At 36.8% G+C, this 16,888-nt stretch overlaps 1 protein-coding gene across 1 annotated transcript in view; it reads left to right on the top strand.

Annotated features, from left to right (window-relative positions):
- Positions 1-11,506, top strand: part of arhgef3l (Rho guanine nucleotide exchange factor (GEF) 3, like) — a 285,898-nt gene extending 274,392 nt beyond the window's left edge. The window contains exon 13 of the mRNA XM_039774983.1: positions 10,439-11,506. Within this exon, the coding sequence (XP_039630917.1) occupies positions 10,439-10,737 (299 nt within the window). The 3' untranslated portion in view covers positions 10,738-11,506. The remainder of the gene's footprint in view (positions 1-10,438) is intronic.
- Positions 11,507-16,888: the final 5,382 nt, after the last annotated feature.

The following is a 16,888-nucleotide window of genomic DNA, read 5'->3' on the forward strand; positions in this document are numbered from 1 at the left end:
TCATCAGTCCACAAGGTATTTTCCCAAAAGTCTTGGCAATCATTGAGATGTTTCTTAGCAAAATTGAGACGAGCCCTAATGTTCTTTTTGCTTAACAGTGGTTTGCGTCTTGGAAATCTACCATGCAGGCCGTTTTTGCCCAGTCTCTTTCTTATGGTGGAGCCGTGAACACTGACCTTAATTGAGGCGTGAGGCCTGCAGTTCTTTAGATGTTGTCCTGGGGTCTTTTGTGACCTCTCAGATGTGTCGTCTCTGCGCTCTTGGGGTAATTTTGGTCGGCCGGCCATTCCTGGGAAGGTTCACCACTGTTCCATGTTTTTGCCATTTGTGGATAATGGCTCTCACTGTGGTTCGCTGGAGTCCCAAAGCTTTAGAAATGGCTTTATAACCTTTACCAGACTGATAGATCTCAATTACTTCTGTTCTCATTTGTTCCTGAATTTCTTTGGATCTTGGCATGATGTCTAGCTTTTGAGGTGCTTTTGGTCTACTTTTGTGTCAGGCAGCTCCTATTTAAGTGATTTCTTGATTGAAACAGGTGTGGCAGTAATCAGGCCTGGGGATTTTTTTTCTCCCTAAATAATAAAAACCATCATTTAAAAACTGCATTTTGTGTTTACTTGTGTTATATTTGACTAATGGTTAAATGTGTTTGATGATCAGAAACAATTTGTGTGACAAACATGCAAAAGAATAAGAAATTAGGAAGGGGGCAAATAGTTTTTCACACCACTGTAAATGAATGTTGATGCCCAGATGTGAATTGCTGTCTCTGTTCTGTAGACAATTGGACAATAATAACTGAAAAAAATCAAACTTATGATTGCTTACACTCTATCCTTAATAATAATATTTCTCTACATTTATGTAATGCTTTTATCATTACTCAAAGCACTTTACATAGTAAGTGGGGAGCCACTTCAACCACCACTAATATGCAACATCCACCTGGAGGATGTGACGGTAGCCATTTTGTGCCAGTATGCTCACCACAAATTATCTGTAAGGTGGTGAAGTCGTGAGAGATAGTTAACCAATTAAAGTTGGGATGATTAAAGGGTCAGAATGACTTGGCTGTGGTGGGCAATTTAGCAAGTACATTGGGTTAAACCCTACTCTTTAAGAAGGATTCCCAGGGATCTTTAATGACCACAGAGAGTCAAGACCTTGATTTTATGTCTCATCTGAAGGATGGTGCCATTTTTACATTACAGTGTTCATCATCTCTGCACTGGGGCATTGGCATCCACATTCAGACCACAGGTTAAATGCTGCCTGCTTGCCTCACCATCACTTCTTCCAGCAGCGACCCAAGCTTTTCCTGGTTGGTCTCCCATCCAAGTACTGGCTGGGCCCAAACATGCTTAACTTCAGGAGGTTGACCTCTTCTGAAGTGCATGTGGTATGGCTCTACAGAAGTTTATTTCATTATTTTGCAAAGATATTTCCCTTTGTTACTGATATGGAGTTAGTGGGTGGAGCCACAGGAGGTGGGACAGCCCTGACATCACCGTTCCTGAGCCCTCATTCTGGCTATTTAAGTGAGCTGAAAATGTTTCTTGAACAGGGGAATATTTGTTCATTGTGGAGTATTGAGAATGTTGCTTTTTCTGTCTAGTTTTACTTTTTTATTATTTTTTTCTTCTTTGTGTCCATATTGATTAAGCATTTCAAGCATTAAGAATTACTCATAGAAAGTGTATTATAAGTGTGACTAGGTTATGAATTTGTATTACTCCATAGTAGTGAATTAGAAGTAGTTGTGAAGTGTCCAACACTCACTCTCAATGAAGAGAAGGAGCTAATTTTTCAAAATGAATAACTTTGCAATTTTATGGCACCCTGATCCACAAAATGGCTCTCATGAGGCATTTTGTAGTTTCCTTTAAAATCATGATGATGTTTTGTGCTTTTCCTTTACTAACTCTAAGGCTTTACCACAAAGATATATAATTTATATAATGTTGTAACAGCATTCAAAATTTGCTGCAAAATTCAAGAAATGTTTGGTTTTGACATACCCAAGTCATTACTGTGGCAAAGCTGCTTTTTCCCAAAAGCATGGAGCATCATGTGATGTACAAGATTTGTTTTGAAAGTTATCCTATCCCTGTGAAATCAATAACTGTTAAGAAGTCCATTGCTGTCCATTGTTCTCTAATCTTTCCTTGGAATGTATATGCCAATCTCTCCCAAAATGCCATCTTCAGGCAGCTCCTATTGAGTTAGGACATCTTACAAGTGATAGTGAAGTTTGAAGAAGTTTCCTAAATTATAATAATTTAAAATGCTATTACTTATACTCCTAAGAGTAGGTCCAGATTTTCATCAGTCTAAGATTTTTAAGGAAGTGGGGACCGTTTTCCTACTTTGAAATGGTTGATTAATATGAGCACTGTTCTTGAAATATTTTTTTGCCTTTTGTATTAGAATTTGTTTGTGCCTCTCTAGGCAACTTTGTGTCTCATTTTGCTCTGCTGAACTTTTTTTTTTGTATATTTCTATTAAAAAAAAAAAAGATTCATGATTTCCCTTTTCTATACAAGCCAAGGGTTTATGGATATCCTTCTTCTAATGGGGCTTTTGTTACATTTTTTAGACATCTGAATTAATTTTAGAATCACAAAGGTTGAGAGTTAGTCCATTTTTTTCTTTCACTCTCTCCATCCTCGTTGGAACATTGGGAATCTCAGCTACGCAGCCTACCACATCCTAGTCTGCCACATAGACCTGAAATGCCACCTCACCCAGTAACTCACAGTTCACAGAGTTGCCACCTAAGCTGGTCTCCATAGCGCTCCACAGCTCAGTGCCCTTCAGTGAGATGCCGTCATGCCTTTATCTTCCATAAGCAAATTCTTTTGGCCTCTATCCCATGCTCAGCAGACTTAAGTTGTGGCCACATACGGAACTTTTATAACAACCTTCAGTCCTGTTCGCTTTAAATTAATCAATAGGGTCAATGCTGCCCATACTGTCCTCCCTCTCAGTCTTTCTCAAGCACCTCTCCAAACAGTGATTGCTTCTTTCAAACCTCAAAGAAAAAAATTTCCATCAAAACTTCTCTGTCCTCTGCATTAGCTCACTCACCTTTCATCCATTCTATTTCCCATTTGGTGCTCACTAATTAGTATACTGCTGCTGCTTAAACAGTAATTAACATATAAAGTAGCTCATGCACTCACTTAGAGTGATAGTTAAGCTGATGGGTTGTGCTAAAAAACATTAAAATCATTTAAAAATGAACCTAGTAAAACACCGCCCCTCCAGACTTTTCCCATCATACGCAGTGAACGTTAATAAGTTTACACACTGAATTTCTTTTATTTTATGTGAACACACATCTGTCTATTGTTAATAAGCCATGACAGAACATAAAATTTGAACAAACAATAGTGCAATAGTAAGCAGAATATAGTTTGGTGAAGGGGGGTTGCCATAACTCCACCCATGCTTTCAGAGTATACTGACAGCTCTGCTGCTACATTAGACACTTGGCACCCTTTTGCACAGAGCCTTATTAGTTACAAGCAGGAAATATAATCTTTGATGAAACAGAACTGCAGAGACAAAGTAAGTTAATATGCAGCCTGAAAGTATGGAAGCTTAGCAAATTGGGAACCTGTGGAAATGTCAAAACTCCACCTTGCAAGCAAACAAGCAAGCAAGAAATGTATCTTTATCTGAAGAAATTTGTACGAATAATCTATGATAAAATGTATTATTTCCAGTTTGCTTTTATTTTCCTAAGCATTCTTCACAAATGTAAAAGTCATGTTTTCATACACTGAAACCTTTACTACTCTAAAGTAAATATATATGGTAAGTTTTAAAGCTTGTTTCACATTTAGACTCTGCTGCATTATAAAACACAACAGCAGACTAATTCTTTTTTAAAATGTATACAATAAGCTTTGCTTTGAAATGTAATGTCATGTAGAAAATAAAAAAGTAAAATAAATTTTAAAAAAGTATATGTAATTATATATACCACAATTATGAATAAATACCTCAAAATACTGAATGTATCCTTTAAAAATATAAAAATACCACATAGTCTACATATTTCCAGAGTGTTCTACTATAATGTGATTTTTAGAAATGCCTTCTTGCTTTCTAGTGTAACAGGTAGAGGGCGCTGTGGTCCCCTTGAACCCTCAGACAATGCGTCAGACACCAGATAAAAGTCCAAGAATGAATTTATTATAATAATAAAGTGCACAAAGCGCCTCCACTCTGCAAAACTCCAATTCTAATCAATAATCATAATACAATAACAATAATCCTCCACACCTCCCAGCAGCTCAGTCACCCTTCCTCCCAACTCAGCTCCCCTCACTGGGGTTTCCCATAGTCCTTTTATCATCCCTGACCCAGAAGTGTTTCTGATCCCTCAGTCCATGTAATTCTTATCACTACCAGGTCAGATCAAAAACTCCCCTTTTCTTCAACCCAGAAGTACATCATTTCTTCTGTCCCCGTGACTGGGACGTACTTCTGGGCTGTATGGAAAATACTTCTTGATCCTCCTTGCAGCATCCTCTGGTGGCCCCCATGCCATCCAGCAGGGCTGTGAAGGAAAACTCCAATGTCCATGATGCTCTGCTGGAATTCCGGGCATCTCCATGTCGCAGGGGGGGCTCCATCTAGCGGTGTGGGGGTATTGGCCAGGATGAATGGCCAGCCATATCCCACACTAGTTAAAAACATTTTCCACGTCATCTCATGGTAAAGACACCATCAATCTGCCACTTTGTTTTTTGCATTCAATTTGATTTCACTCAATTCCTATTTTTTTGCATAGTGCTCTTCTCTGAGTGTAAGCCCAGAGTGCTGTGACAGAATCTCAGGTTACATTTTACAAATTACTAAATACAGACTTAGTATATATAAAGACACAGATTTGTTTAGAAAACAAAGCAGAAGCATTTTTACATAAATGGAAAACAACAATATCTATCCATTAATTAATTGTTGAAATATGGCCAGTTGACAATGGGGAAAAAAAACAAAAAGTTCAGTCAACTGCATCCCTGGAGAAAATAAACCTCTGGATGGTCCATGATTAATTGTAAGAGAGAAAATCAAAGACAAAGTCAGAAACAATTGTGTATTGCAATTTAATTTGTTCAATGTGCAAAGGGACATAAAAATACTAGTTTATTTTTATGTTTATATATTCCATTTAAAATAATTAATGTATTAAATTGTACAAACAAATTATTATGTTGGTGTGTTGTTACTGTGTAATAAGAATATATGTTTAATGTCACTGTGCTCTGTACAATAATTATTTTATAAATCTACTCACATGTACAGGCCAGCCCAAACTTAGCACACAGGGGCTCTCAGCATTTAGAACTGCTAGGCAAGCATTTGAAGAGAGAAAGGTAGAACTACAAAAATGGGCATTGTACTATTTCTGTATGTTGGAGATGAAATGGAATTCTCTTCTTCCCTTGTTTGGAACCTAAGTAAGGGCCTGCACTTGGAGAAGACAGTATAAAAAGGCTTGGGCAGCAGCCAAACACTTTGAAGCCGAGAGACGGATGGGTGATATTGTCAGCCATCCTGAAAACCCTATCAGCGCTGCAACGAAAAATGGCAGACTGTATAGATTAAGATCCCACCTTGCTAATGTCTTGCTATGGCTTCCCGTCTGTAATGCCACGTAAATCGTCATTAAAGAAAGCTAAGTTATTTTCTCTTTTGTGATTTTTATTGCCATATCCCCATGGGAGAGGTATCACCTTTTAATATCATATCTATATAGTTTTCAGTTACTTAAAACGCCGCAATTACAAAAGAACTTATTCCAACTAGGGAGCTATCACCCCCTACAGGAACATACTGTTTTGTACTTTTATAAAAAACAAGAGGATTATCCATCCATCCATCCATTTTCTAACCCGCTGGATCCGAATACAGGGTCACGGGGGTCTGCTGGAGCCAATCCCAGCCAACACAGGGCACAAGGCAGGAACCAATCCTTGGCAGGGTGCCAACCCACTGCAGGACACACACAAACACCAAGCACACACTAGGGCCAATTTAGAATCGCCAATCCACCTAACCTGCATGTCTTTGGATTGTGGGAGGAAACCGGAGCGCCCGGAGGAAACCCACGCAGACACGGGAGAACATGCAAACTCCACCCGAACCCGGGTCTCCTAACTGCGAGGCAGCAGCGCTACCACTGCGCCACTGCCGCCCGTTGGCAGTCATAGTATTTCCATATTTCAGGCAACCCAGAGAGAAAACCAAGCTTTTCAAAATGAAAACATTTAATTAGAAAAGTACTAATAACAGAAGGGTATAGTTTATTAGGTGATAATAGATGCAAAATTAATGAAATGAGCAAATGCATATAGCCACTTAATGAAATAAGAGTTGTGTGCTCTCGCTATCAACTTACTTACCTGTACTATTTGTCTCTGTCATGTCGCCCTGCTGTCAACTTCCACCTTTCCTTCACCACATCACTAGTCAGTTTTCTGCCAGTCAACTCCTTTCCACAAACTGCTCTTAGGCTCTAAATTCAACAACACAGTATCCTGAAGGGGCTTTTAACTCACTCTCTGCCACAGTTACAATAGGTAAATTTGTTCCTGGCATCATTGTAAAATCAGGGTGATATTTTAGTATACTAATTACATGCATTTTGCAATTGAGCAAAACTGACTATAACAATGTATTTTTCTCTAAATATAATCTTTTCAAATTAAGTTGTAGTTAGCACATGGAACAGAAAATTCTTGTAGATGGCAGTCAACATATTAAGATACAACCAGGAACTACTTAAGGGAGCACCCTGGCATTATCCGGGAGAAGAAATGTCTCCTGGAGCTCCCAGAGCCTTTCTTCTAGACAACCCTGTAGTAGTGCCAGGAGACACTAAGCATCCCTTACAACAGCCTGTGGAATTAGGCAGGGCTAATCCTGGGCAAATTTAAATGTTTAACTGTGAGCCCATAATTGTGTAATGTCTGGTCTTGCCCACTGGTTCAAGCAGCAAGTGCTCATCAGAGAGTGCCCGAACTGGTAATATCATAATGCTACTGAGTTATAAATATATTTTTCTGAAGTTTGTAGGCATTAAAGCATTCAGCTGGATTGTTGCATTTTTGACTTTTTAAAATAAATGTTGAATGTGACCCATTGAAACCATTCATTACAATTCATCTTTTATCTTATTTTATCACCCTAAATTGATATGTACCAATGTTGATGTATTTCTCTTTAATTTACATTCATATGCAATTTTAAATGTACTTGATAGAATTTTTTTTTCATTGTTCTTTTATGTATATTTAGTTTACAGATCCACAAATCCACTATTTGTGCTTATCCAAAAATCGTATTTGGTTTTGACTCCTCCCCTACATTACAGGGTAAAGCAAAACGTTTAATCTGGACCTAAACCAGATACAGATTGTCACATAAAACTGAACTAGCTCATGTTCAAGTTCTTCACCTGCAAATACGTTACATTAAGTTCACTGTTCTTAGAAAAATTAGCTTGTTCAAGGAACACGCTCTTTTCAACTAGTTCATGCACAACACTGATGGCTTACATAGTGATATGAAACAATCACTACACTATCAATTGAATATTTTACAAGGACAGGACATAACTGACTGTCAAATAGTCTTCATCAGGTCTTAGAGCGTTATTTAGTTGCCTTAATACTGTTAAGTCTTAACATGTGTAAACTTACAAGTGCATAAATAGGGCCGACCTTCACCTTCATAAAAAAAGATAGATAGATAGATAGATAGATTTTATTTAGATTTTTGACTTTATCTATCTATCTATCTATCTATCTATCTATCTATCTATCTATCTATCTATCTATCTATCTATCTATCTATCTATCTATCTATCTATCTATCTATCTATCTATCTATCTTCCCATCAGTATAAAAGTCAAGGTCCAAAGTAAAAACATTCAAGACAGATGCATGCCTCAAAAAATTCTCCCTAATTTAACCTAATATGTTGAATATTGCAAAGCACCCAAAAGCATGCCCAGTGCAAATTATTATTATAGTATTGTGCCAAGTTTGATAGTCAGTCTTCCACAGGTAATGTACATGAATTGGCTGGACACAACTCAACTACAGTTTAACAATAAATCTTTCTTGTCTCAAAACTGTGAAAATTAAGGTAGTCCAAAGTGATGGTTCATTAAAAACCATAGTTTGTTCCATGCATTAGATATGAGGGTGTGCCAGGTTTGCCAAGGAATTAGACTGTTGTACTCACATTGAGCTAGGCAATATTCAACTGCAGTTCAACACAGAAGTCTGTCTTGTCTTAAAAGTGTGAAAATTAAAATGGCCTAACACAGCAACCATTCTGAATTTTTAAAAAATAGTTGGTTAGTTTTAAAGAAGCAAATCAACACAAACCTTGTGGAATTGTTACTGTTTGATATTGTTTTGAATACATAATGGGTTTGTATAAGCTGTGTGAATAGGAAGTTGCATAAAAAATAATATTCTAGCTAGGAGTAGGAGTAGCTAGGAGCAAACAGGCTGAGACAAATAAACTGCTACAAATACAGTAGGTAACTACTTTAAAGTTTATTGAAATTTGTCATTTTTATGGATGAGTCAAAGTAACCATCACATTAAATATTGCTTTCCTTAATACTTATTTATGTATGCTTTATTTATAGTTTTGATGCAAAATGTTTATCTTCATCATCGTGATGGCTATCTTAAACAAGGCTAAGTATGGGTAGCTATAGTCATCCATTATCCAACCCGTTATATCCTAACTACAGGGTCACGGGGGTCTGCCGGAGCCAATCCCAGCCAACACAGGGTGCAAAGCAGGAAACAAACCCCAGGCAGAGCGTCAGCAGGGCACACACACACAAGAGACAATTTAGAATTGCAAGTGCACCTAACCTGCATGTCTTTGGACTGTGGGAGGATACCCACGCAGACATGGGGAGAACATGCAAACTCCACGCGGGAAGCGAACCCAGGTCTCCTAGCTGCGAGGCAGAAGCCCTACACACTGTGCCACCCAGCTATAGTTATACTCTTGCATTTTTAATTATTTTTAAATAGGTAATTTCACAATGTGAGCTACTGTAAATACACCTTAAATGCAAAATAAAGCATTTTTTCAAATACATATACATAACATATGAATGAAAATTAAAGATGGATATGTCAATTTGCATCTTATTCAAGGCTGTGTGAAAAAAAAAAAAACTGTGCTAAACTGTTTCAATGGGCCAAATCTGGCATTTATCTTAAACAAGAAGAAAGCAAATGAGTAACAATTATGATAATGCATATTAATATTTTGTATATGACAACAAAGATTTGTGAGATCTGGTTGAATATGTGGGCAGGACTCAAACATGTGATGTTTATGAATTACATGTGGATTTAAACTTTAACTCCTCCTAGATTTAAACATGCCCCATTTCATAGATTATAGCTAGGACCTTCTCATTATCACTGGAATACTAAACCCTGGTTCTCAGTAATCCCAGGTAGCCTTGCAATAACATTGTGTAGCAGGGAGCCCCATAAACCTGATGGCTGCCAAAGCCTGCAGTGTGGTTTACTTATTAATAATCGATCACCTTTACAAAAAGAATTGCATGATGGGGTAGCACAGCGGCACAATAGTAGTGCTGCTGCCTTGCAGCAAAGACACCAGGGTTCATGTCTCAAGTGCTCCCTGTATAGAGTTTGTATATTCTCCACATGTCTGCTTGGGTTTCTCCCAGGTGCTTCGGTTTCCCCTCTCAGTTCAAAGACATGCAGGTTAGGTGGATTGGTGATACTAAATTGGTCGTGAGTGTGTTTACCCCGCGATGGACTAGCACCATCTTCAAAGGATTGCTACTGCCTTGTGCCAATGCTGAGATTGTCTCCTGGCCCCCATGACCCTGCTCAGGATTCGACGGGCTTAGGAAATAGAATTGTATAGTTGCATGATGCTTGAGGTGGGGTATATTGGAGCTGTTCATGATGAGCAAGTGTCTTGGGTAAATGTTTTTTTCTGGCAGAAATTTTGTTAAAAAAGTTTCAAAATCAAAACAGTCAATGGTTAATATGGTTATGTTCTGGTTTCATCTGTCCCTGGTCAGTATGAGAGTAAAAATAAAGAGACAAATTAATAATTGGAGAATAGTATCATCTCCCCTTCATAGCTTATTGTATAAAAATGATATTTGTGGTTTGACATGAGTAAAGAATTGCATTGGTACTAAGTACTGTTCCTCTGTGAATAGATGTTTTAGGACTTGACCTGAAAATATGACTGAAACATTATATGCAATCTTCTGTAAAATCTGAAAACCTCTTTAAAAGGAAGTCACTCAATGTTTTTCTGTAATAAAACAAATAAATATGACTGCTATACCGGTAATTTGCACTTAACATATATTGTATATATTGAATTTTACAGCTAAAAATTGTTTCCGGGTGAGCTCAAAAGGTCGTCTAAAAGGACATGCGTATTCTCTTCAGGCCAATGACTCTTTCAACAAGCAACAATGGATTTCCTGTATACGGCAAGCTATTGTCTCCTATAAAGACCACATAAATATTCTACACCTCTCTCCAGAAATAAATTCGGCAAATAGTTCCTTAGATGACATTGCTGATCTCAGTATAGAATGTGATGATAAAGAATGTGAAGATGTAGAAATGAATGACCAATATGTTAATAATAAGGGAGTTAACTTTCTAGACCCAAAGTACTAATAATGTTAATAAAACTATTTCTATTATATAATTGTATTGTGTTATTGTATTAAATATTTATTTAAAGTGCAGATCACTGAAAGTCTTTCATGTGTAAGACTTCTTCCTTAAATGTCAAGGTGGAATATACAGGCAATGTTCTTGTTTTTGATTACTAGTGTTTTTTTCAGGGACTGAGAATGTAATCAATTCTGTGAATATTTGTCTGCTGATCTTAAATTATGCATGGTACAAAAATGTAAAGCAAATATTGTGTTTATATATATATATATATACACATTATCTTGCCCTTGCCTTTCCAACTATTTAATCTATTTGCATGGTAGTTTTATGTTTAGGTTGACTGTCTGACTGGTATATATTATGAAATATCTATGATTGCAAATGTTACATTTTTGGGATGAGAAAACATTAATAACAAAGCTCTGCCATTATTGTAACTTCAAGAAGGTAGTAAAGCTCTTCCAGTCAATAGTAAAGGTTAGTTAATTGTTTACTATCAATGTTTATTAAGTGGAAATTGGAGCTTAGCTTTCAAAATAACTGAAACCTTATCATTAAGTCTCTGTACTGTGTAATTCTACAAGCTGCATATCAGTATACTTGTTTATTTAGAAACGTTTATGTATTTCTCTGTAACAGATTAATTTATTCCATTTGATTCAGAAGTTACATTGTACCTTTTATGTTTTGTCTTGCACCAAATATATATATACTGACAAGTACATTTTTTATACCTTATTAAGCAAGGATCAGTTCTGGCTGCAAAAGACTGGACTAGCCAAATGCTCCATTCCAGCTTTACAAAGAAAATGAGAGGCGTGGGGATTCTAATACATAGAACAGTCTTGTTTGTAGAATCAGATGTAGTATCTGATCCTGAAGGGAGATACATGATTGTCATGGGTAATTCATTTAATTGTAAAGTGATTTTGATAAATGTTTATGCAGCCAATGTGGATGATAGGGAGTTTGTGCAAAATGTATTTGCATCCATTCCCAATGTGAACATTCATAAAATTATAATGGCTGGGGACTTTAATTGTTTAAACCCAGACCTAGATAGGTCTCCTGTCACAGGGGTGATGACATCTAACACTGCAAAGACAATTACACAGTTTGTAACTGACCACAACTTATCAGACCCCTGGTGATTTCTAAACCCAAACTCAAGAGCATATTTCTTCTACTCACCAGTGCATCATTGCTACTCAAAAATGGATTATTTCTTTATAGATGACAATTTCTTGCCTATGATTAAATCTTGTAAGTATGACGCTATTGTTAATTTCGACCATGCCCCACAGATGGCATCTTAACCCACTTTTATTAGCAGACGAGAACTGTACAGAATTTATATAAAAACAAATTACTTTTTTTCTAGAGACAAATACATCCTCAGTGGTCTCTGCAGGAATACTCTGGGAAACCCTGAAGGCCTTCTTAAGAGGACAGATTATCTCATATCTTTCCCACGGAAATAAATTGGAAACCAAGAAGGTATCAGAGCTAACCAGCGAAATTAGTAGAATAGATCGAGAACATGCCAGGTGTCCAAGTGAGGCTCTTCATAGGAAAAAGCAGGCTCTGCATTCAGGACTTAACCTCTTAACAACGAAAGAAACTGAACAACTAATTTTTAAATCAAGACATCATTACTATGAACATGGAGAGAAAGCTAATAAGTGTTTGGTGTACTTCCAGATGGGCTTAAAGTAGAAAAGGAAAAACAAACTGTGATTGCCTTTACTACACTATTGGCAATTAGGCTTATCGTGCTCAACTGGAAGCAATCCTAAATCTCTTTTAAGTCAGTGGGTAACTGATGTTTTATTCAATCCAATTTGAAATTGGAAAAAGTCTAATTCTCACTTAGAGGATCTGTGCAGAACGTTTTCAAAACCTAGCAGGATCTAATCAATAAAATTTTAGAATAAGCATTTAAAGCACTGAGGATGCAGATTCTCTCCCCATTTCTTTTTCTTCTCCATTTATCTTTATTCACTTATTAATTCATCCATTTACTTATTTTTACTAGCTTAAAGGTTTTACTCTGCTGGCCATGCTCTCTTTCTCAGGGGAGGCGGTTGATTTGTTTTCAATCCTATTTTTGTAAAAATTGATCTATTGGTATGAAATATTGTGTGATTACAATAAAATTATAAAAAAATAATTTAATTTCAACTGATTTGTATTTAATTGATTTTTGCACATTTTAAATAATAAAAGTTTGTTTTCAAAGCTTATGGTTAACTTGTGTCACTGATCTCTTAAAAATGAATAATTTGCCACACAACATGTTTTTTAAAATATTTTTCAGCTATTGCTGGTTTTTCCTGCATCAGCATGGTTGTCTCTAAATACTTTGGTTTCCTTCCACATCTCCAAGCAATTTTAGGTTAAATGACAACTGCAAATTGGAACAGGATGTCCAAATGTGCATGACTGTGTGACTGTAACCTATAAATAACCTGCATCTCAACCAGGGTTGTTTGCTTTGCTTCAGATTCTTGAAGGATGTGGTCATTTTATCAGATTAAGTGGGTTGAAAAGATCAAGAAATGAATAGATGGATATTTTCCAGCTGCTTGACTAAATGTGAAAAAGATGTAATCACATGAAACAGTTGTTGCCTTACTGCAATTACTAGAAAACCAATGAACAATAATTACATAAGCAAATGGATGTTGTTGTAATACCGAGAATATGATTTCCACATAAGCAAGTCCAAATTCTTACATCCATCATCCATTCTCTAGAGCAGATTCTGTTAAGGTCTTTGGTGCTAACATGCAATACAAGGAATACCAGATTCCAATTTCCCTTGCAAACCTTACAGCTGATCTATGAGTATTCCTTTCATGCCTGGGATCACTGTAAGATAAACTGAAGCCACAATAATTAGACATCTCAGTCAAGCCACTCAAATTAATGTTACTTTAATATAAGGTGAAAATTATAAATACAATTGCAGATGTGCGTAGGGCTAAAAATGAGATTAATATTTTATTTTGCTCATTTAACAGGTAGGTACTGATTCTGCTACTGCTAGATCATGATTTAAGAATACTAAAACACGCACATTTTCTTATAAACATGCATACATTCTACTGAAGCAGGAATCAATAACACTAAAACACTACATTCATCTGCACTGCTCTCTAAGCCAACATTATAGGTTAAAAGCACACATTTCATGGTAAATTGGTTACATTCTAAATACTTAAGCAAATAAAATATCTGCAATTTATGCATCAATTCAGTTCAAGCATGTTTATTTTTACATAGCAACTTTATAGAGTAATATCCTGGGTGGAATGATGATGCTGTGGAATAAATTCCCAGAGGAAGACAGGAATAGTTCAATCAATTAGATTTTTTATTCAGTCACAGATGAGTACATGGATTCTACGTTGCAAGAAAGAAGAGCAAAGTTCCATTTTTAAGATTGGCTTTTTATAATTTTTTTCTCCCTCCCTCTTCCCCTTATTTATTAAAACAACATATCGTTTACTTAAGCATTTTATTTTGTTATGCTAATGGACCATCTGTTCTTATTTTTTTATTTGTCAGGTAGACCCTAAAGAATGAAAATAAATCTTTCCTGTGTCAAATAGACGCATTCCTAAAGAAACTGGAAATTGTCGTAGGTCAGCTTACTGCACCCTGTCTTATGAGAGATGCCTGTATGAATAACCTGCTGTTATAGCAAAATGGCTTTGTCAGCTGCTAGTAACCCTAATCAGCTTGCAAGCAGTTAATTTTTCTTTCACATTTTCCCCATTTTTTTTTTAACTATCCATGGAAAAGTTAAAGCATTGGGTGTGGTCTATCTGATCTGTATACTCAGGGACTGGAGATGTAAGAAGAAACTGATGTGCTACAAAACACGCGATAAGGGAACGGGCACAGAGAAGTACACAACAAAGGAGTAGACTAACAATAAGAAGGATAGTACCTACCATAATAGCGAACTGAGTAAGGGACACTTTCCAGTTGGAAAATAGCGAATGAAACCACTCAAAAACTGACTTATGCACAGTAGTTACATGATCAATGATCAGTAAATTCTTTTTGGAGCAACTCTAGCTTGTTAAGGGTCATAGTAAAGGTCCCATTAGGAGCAATATTATTAGGAATAAAAGTACAACATTTTGCTCCAAACATGGCCCATACTCTCCCCTTTTTGGCAAGGGACATGTCTAAATCTATGAGATTTGCCAAGCCATTTTAGATTCGGCATCCAGCTGTCAAATGAGATGTTATTGCCTTTACTAAGATGGAATGTACTGCATGTGGTACCTTAACAGTTAATGCACTCATGAGAACAACATCTGAGCATGCTAATACAGCCTCTGTTGCTGCAGCAACTGCCCTCAAACAGGCCGGGAGTGCAGCGGCCACTGAACCCAGTTTCTTAGAATAGTATGTGACCTGTCTTTGTTTATCTCCATGTTGTTCAGTTAGTATTGCAGTCATATACCCCCCTTTCTTGTCCACGAACAGAGTGAAAGGACGAGAGTAGTCTGAAAGTCCTAACTTGGGCGTAGACATTAAAATGTGTTTTATATCAGTAAGAGCCTTGTCAGCCTGCTCCGTCCATGATATTTTATCGGTCAAGGCCAAATTAGAAAAGGTTACTTAATCTTGGAGCGGCTGTGCTCTTTCAGAAAATTATTATGTTAATCAGTTGCAAATTTTGCCGCTATCGTTTGCTAATGCTTGTGCATAAACACACAGAGCCTCTGTATATCCCTGCAGCATCACAGTCCAGGTCCAGTGCTTCCCTTTAAAACTGAATGCAAACCAGAACTGGGATTCATGGCGAACAGGAAATAGAAAAGAAAGCATTCACAAGATCATTAACAGAAAACCACATAGCAGGTAACGTTGTCTCTGTTAAATCTAAAGATTAATTAGTTGACCTGGCAATATGCTATGGTTCTAGGTTTCTTCCTAAATTCACATTTCATGTCTCCAGACGTGGTGCCAACATCTTGGGCCTGGATCAGCCTTGGTTTTACCCTTGTTGACGCTAATGGATCTGTAATTCTTAATATCTGCTCACCTTGGCAACAGAAGTGTCCATAACTTTTCGATGGACTGTCTCTCTGTCTTTTATCACCAGCCACTGTGCGTCTTGTCATCTTGCCTACACACTGCAACCCGTCGGCTTTCCATTAGTATCTGCTAAGCTGTAAAGCCTCCTATAGGCTGGAATTATAGAACCTATTAACGCTGCCCAATGGATGAAGAATTCAGGGGAACTATGAATCTGTGCTGATCTAAAGGAAGTAAAAAAGGCAGTCATTCCTGACAAAACCCTCTGCCAACATCAGAAGAGCTAACTACATAATTTTATGGATCTATACTTTCAAAATTTGATCTCTTTAAGTGATATCTACAGGAGCCACTCAACCCCAGCAGTCGAGACCTAACTATGTTTGTCACTTACATTGGGGTTTTCCAAAACATTAGGATACTACTTTGACTTGGTTCACATTTGAGCTGCTTTCAAAAGATAATGTCAACCACCTTGGCAAGGACTGTAGGGGTTGTCATCACTTTGATGATATAGTTGTGCATGATCCCACATCCTCTACCCATGATAATATCTCCACTGAGTGTTTTCAGCACTGGCCAGTCAAATTCTCACATTTAATGGTGATAAATGTGTATTTTCTGCACATTCAATTGAGTATGTGGGTTTCTGTCTGCAGATAGATTAACCCCAGTCCAAGTCTAACATGGAGACAATTCCAGAGCCCACATCTGTAACATAGATTGTTTCATTTCTGTATTATTTCTATGTTCCCCGAGCAATACTCCTCCACTTCTGCACCTTTACATCATCTTTTGAAAAAAATTTGGAGTGTTCTTCTCTCGACTTTCTTGTATATATAGAGATTATATAATAATTGTATGAATATGTCAAATCATGAAACAAAACACATACCTATTCAAATTTCAAGTTTATTTGATAGTTCCTTTATCTAAATTAGATACATTTCTAATTATTTTGTTATTTGGTGTTTGTACCATGTAATGACTTGTATTGCTAATAAGTTAAATAACAGTTAAAAATAATTATATGTTCAATGTAGTTAACAAACTGTTACTAAATAAGATGAATAATTAGATATTCCCAAAA

Source organism: Polypterus senegalus, chromosome 13 (assembly GCF_016835505.1).
Source record: "Polypterus senegalus isolate Bchr_013 chromosome 13, ASM1683550v1, whole genome shotgun sequence".
NCBI classification, from domain to species: domain Eukaryota; kingdom Metazoa; phylum Chordata; class Cladistia; order Polypteriformes; family Polypteridae; genus Polypterus; species Polypterus senegalus.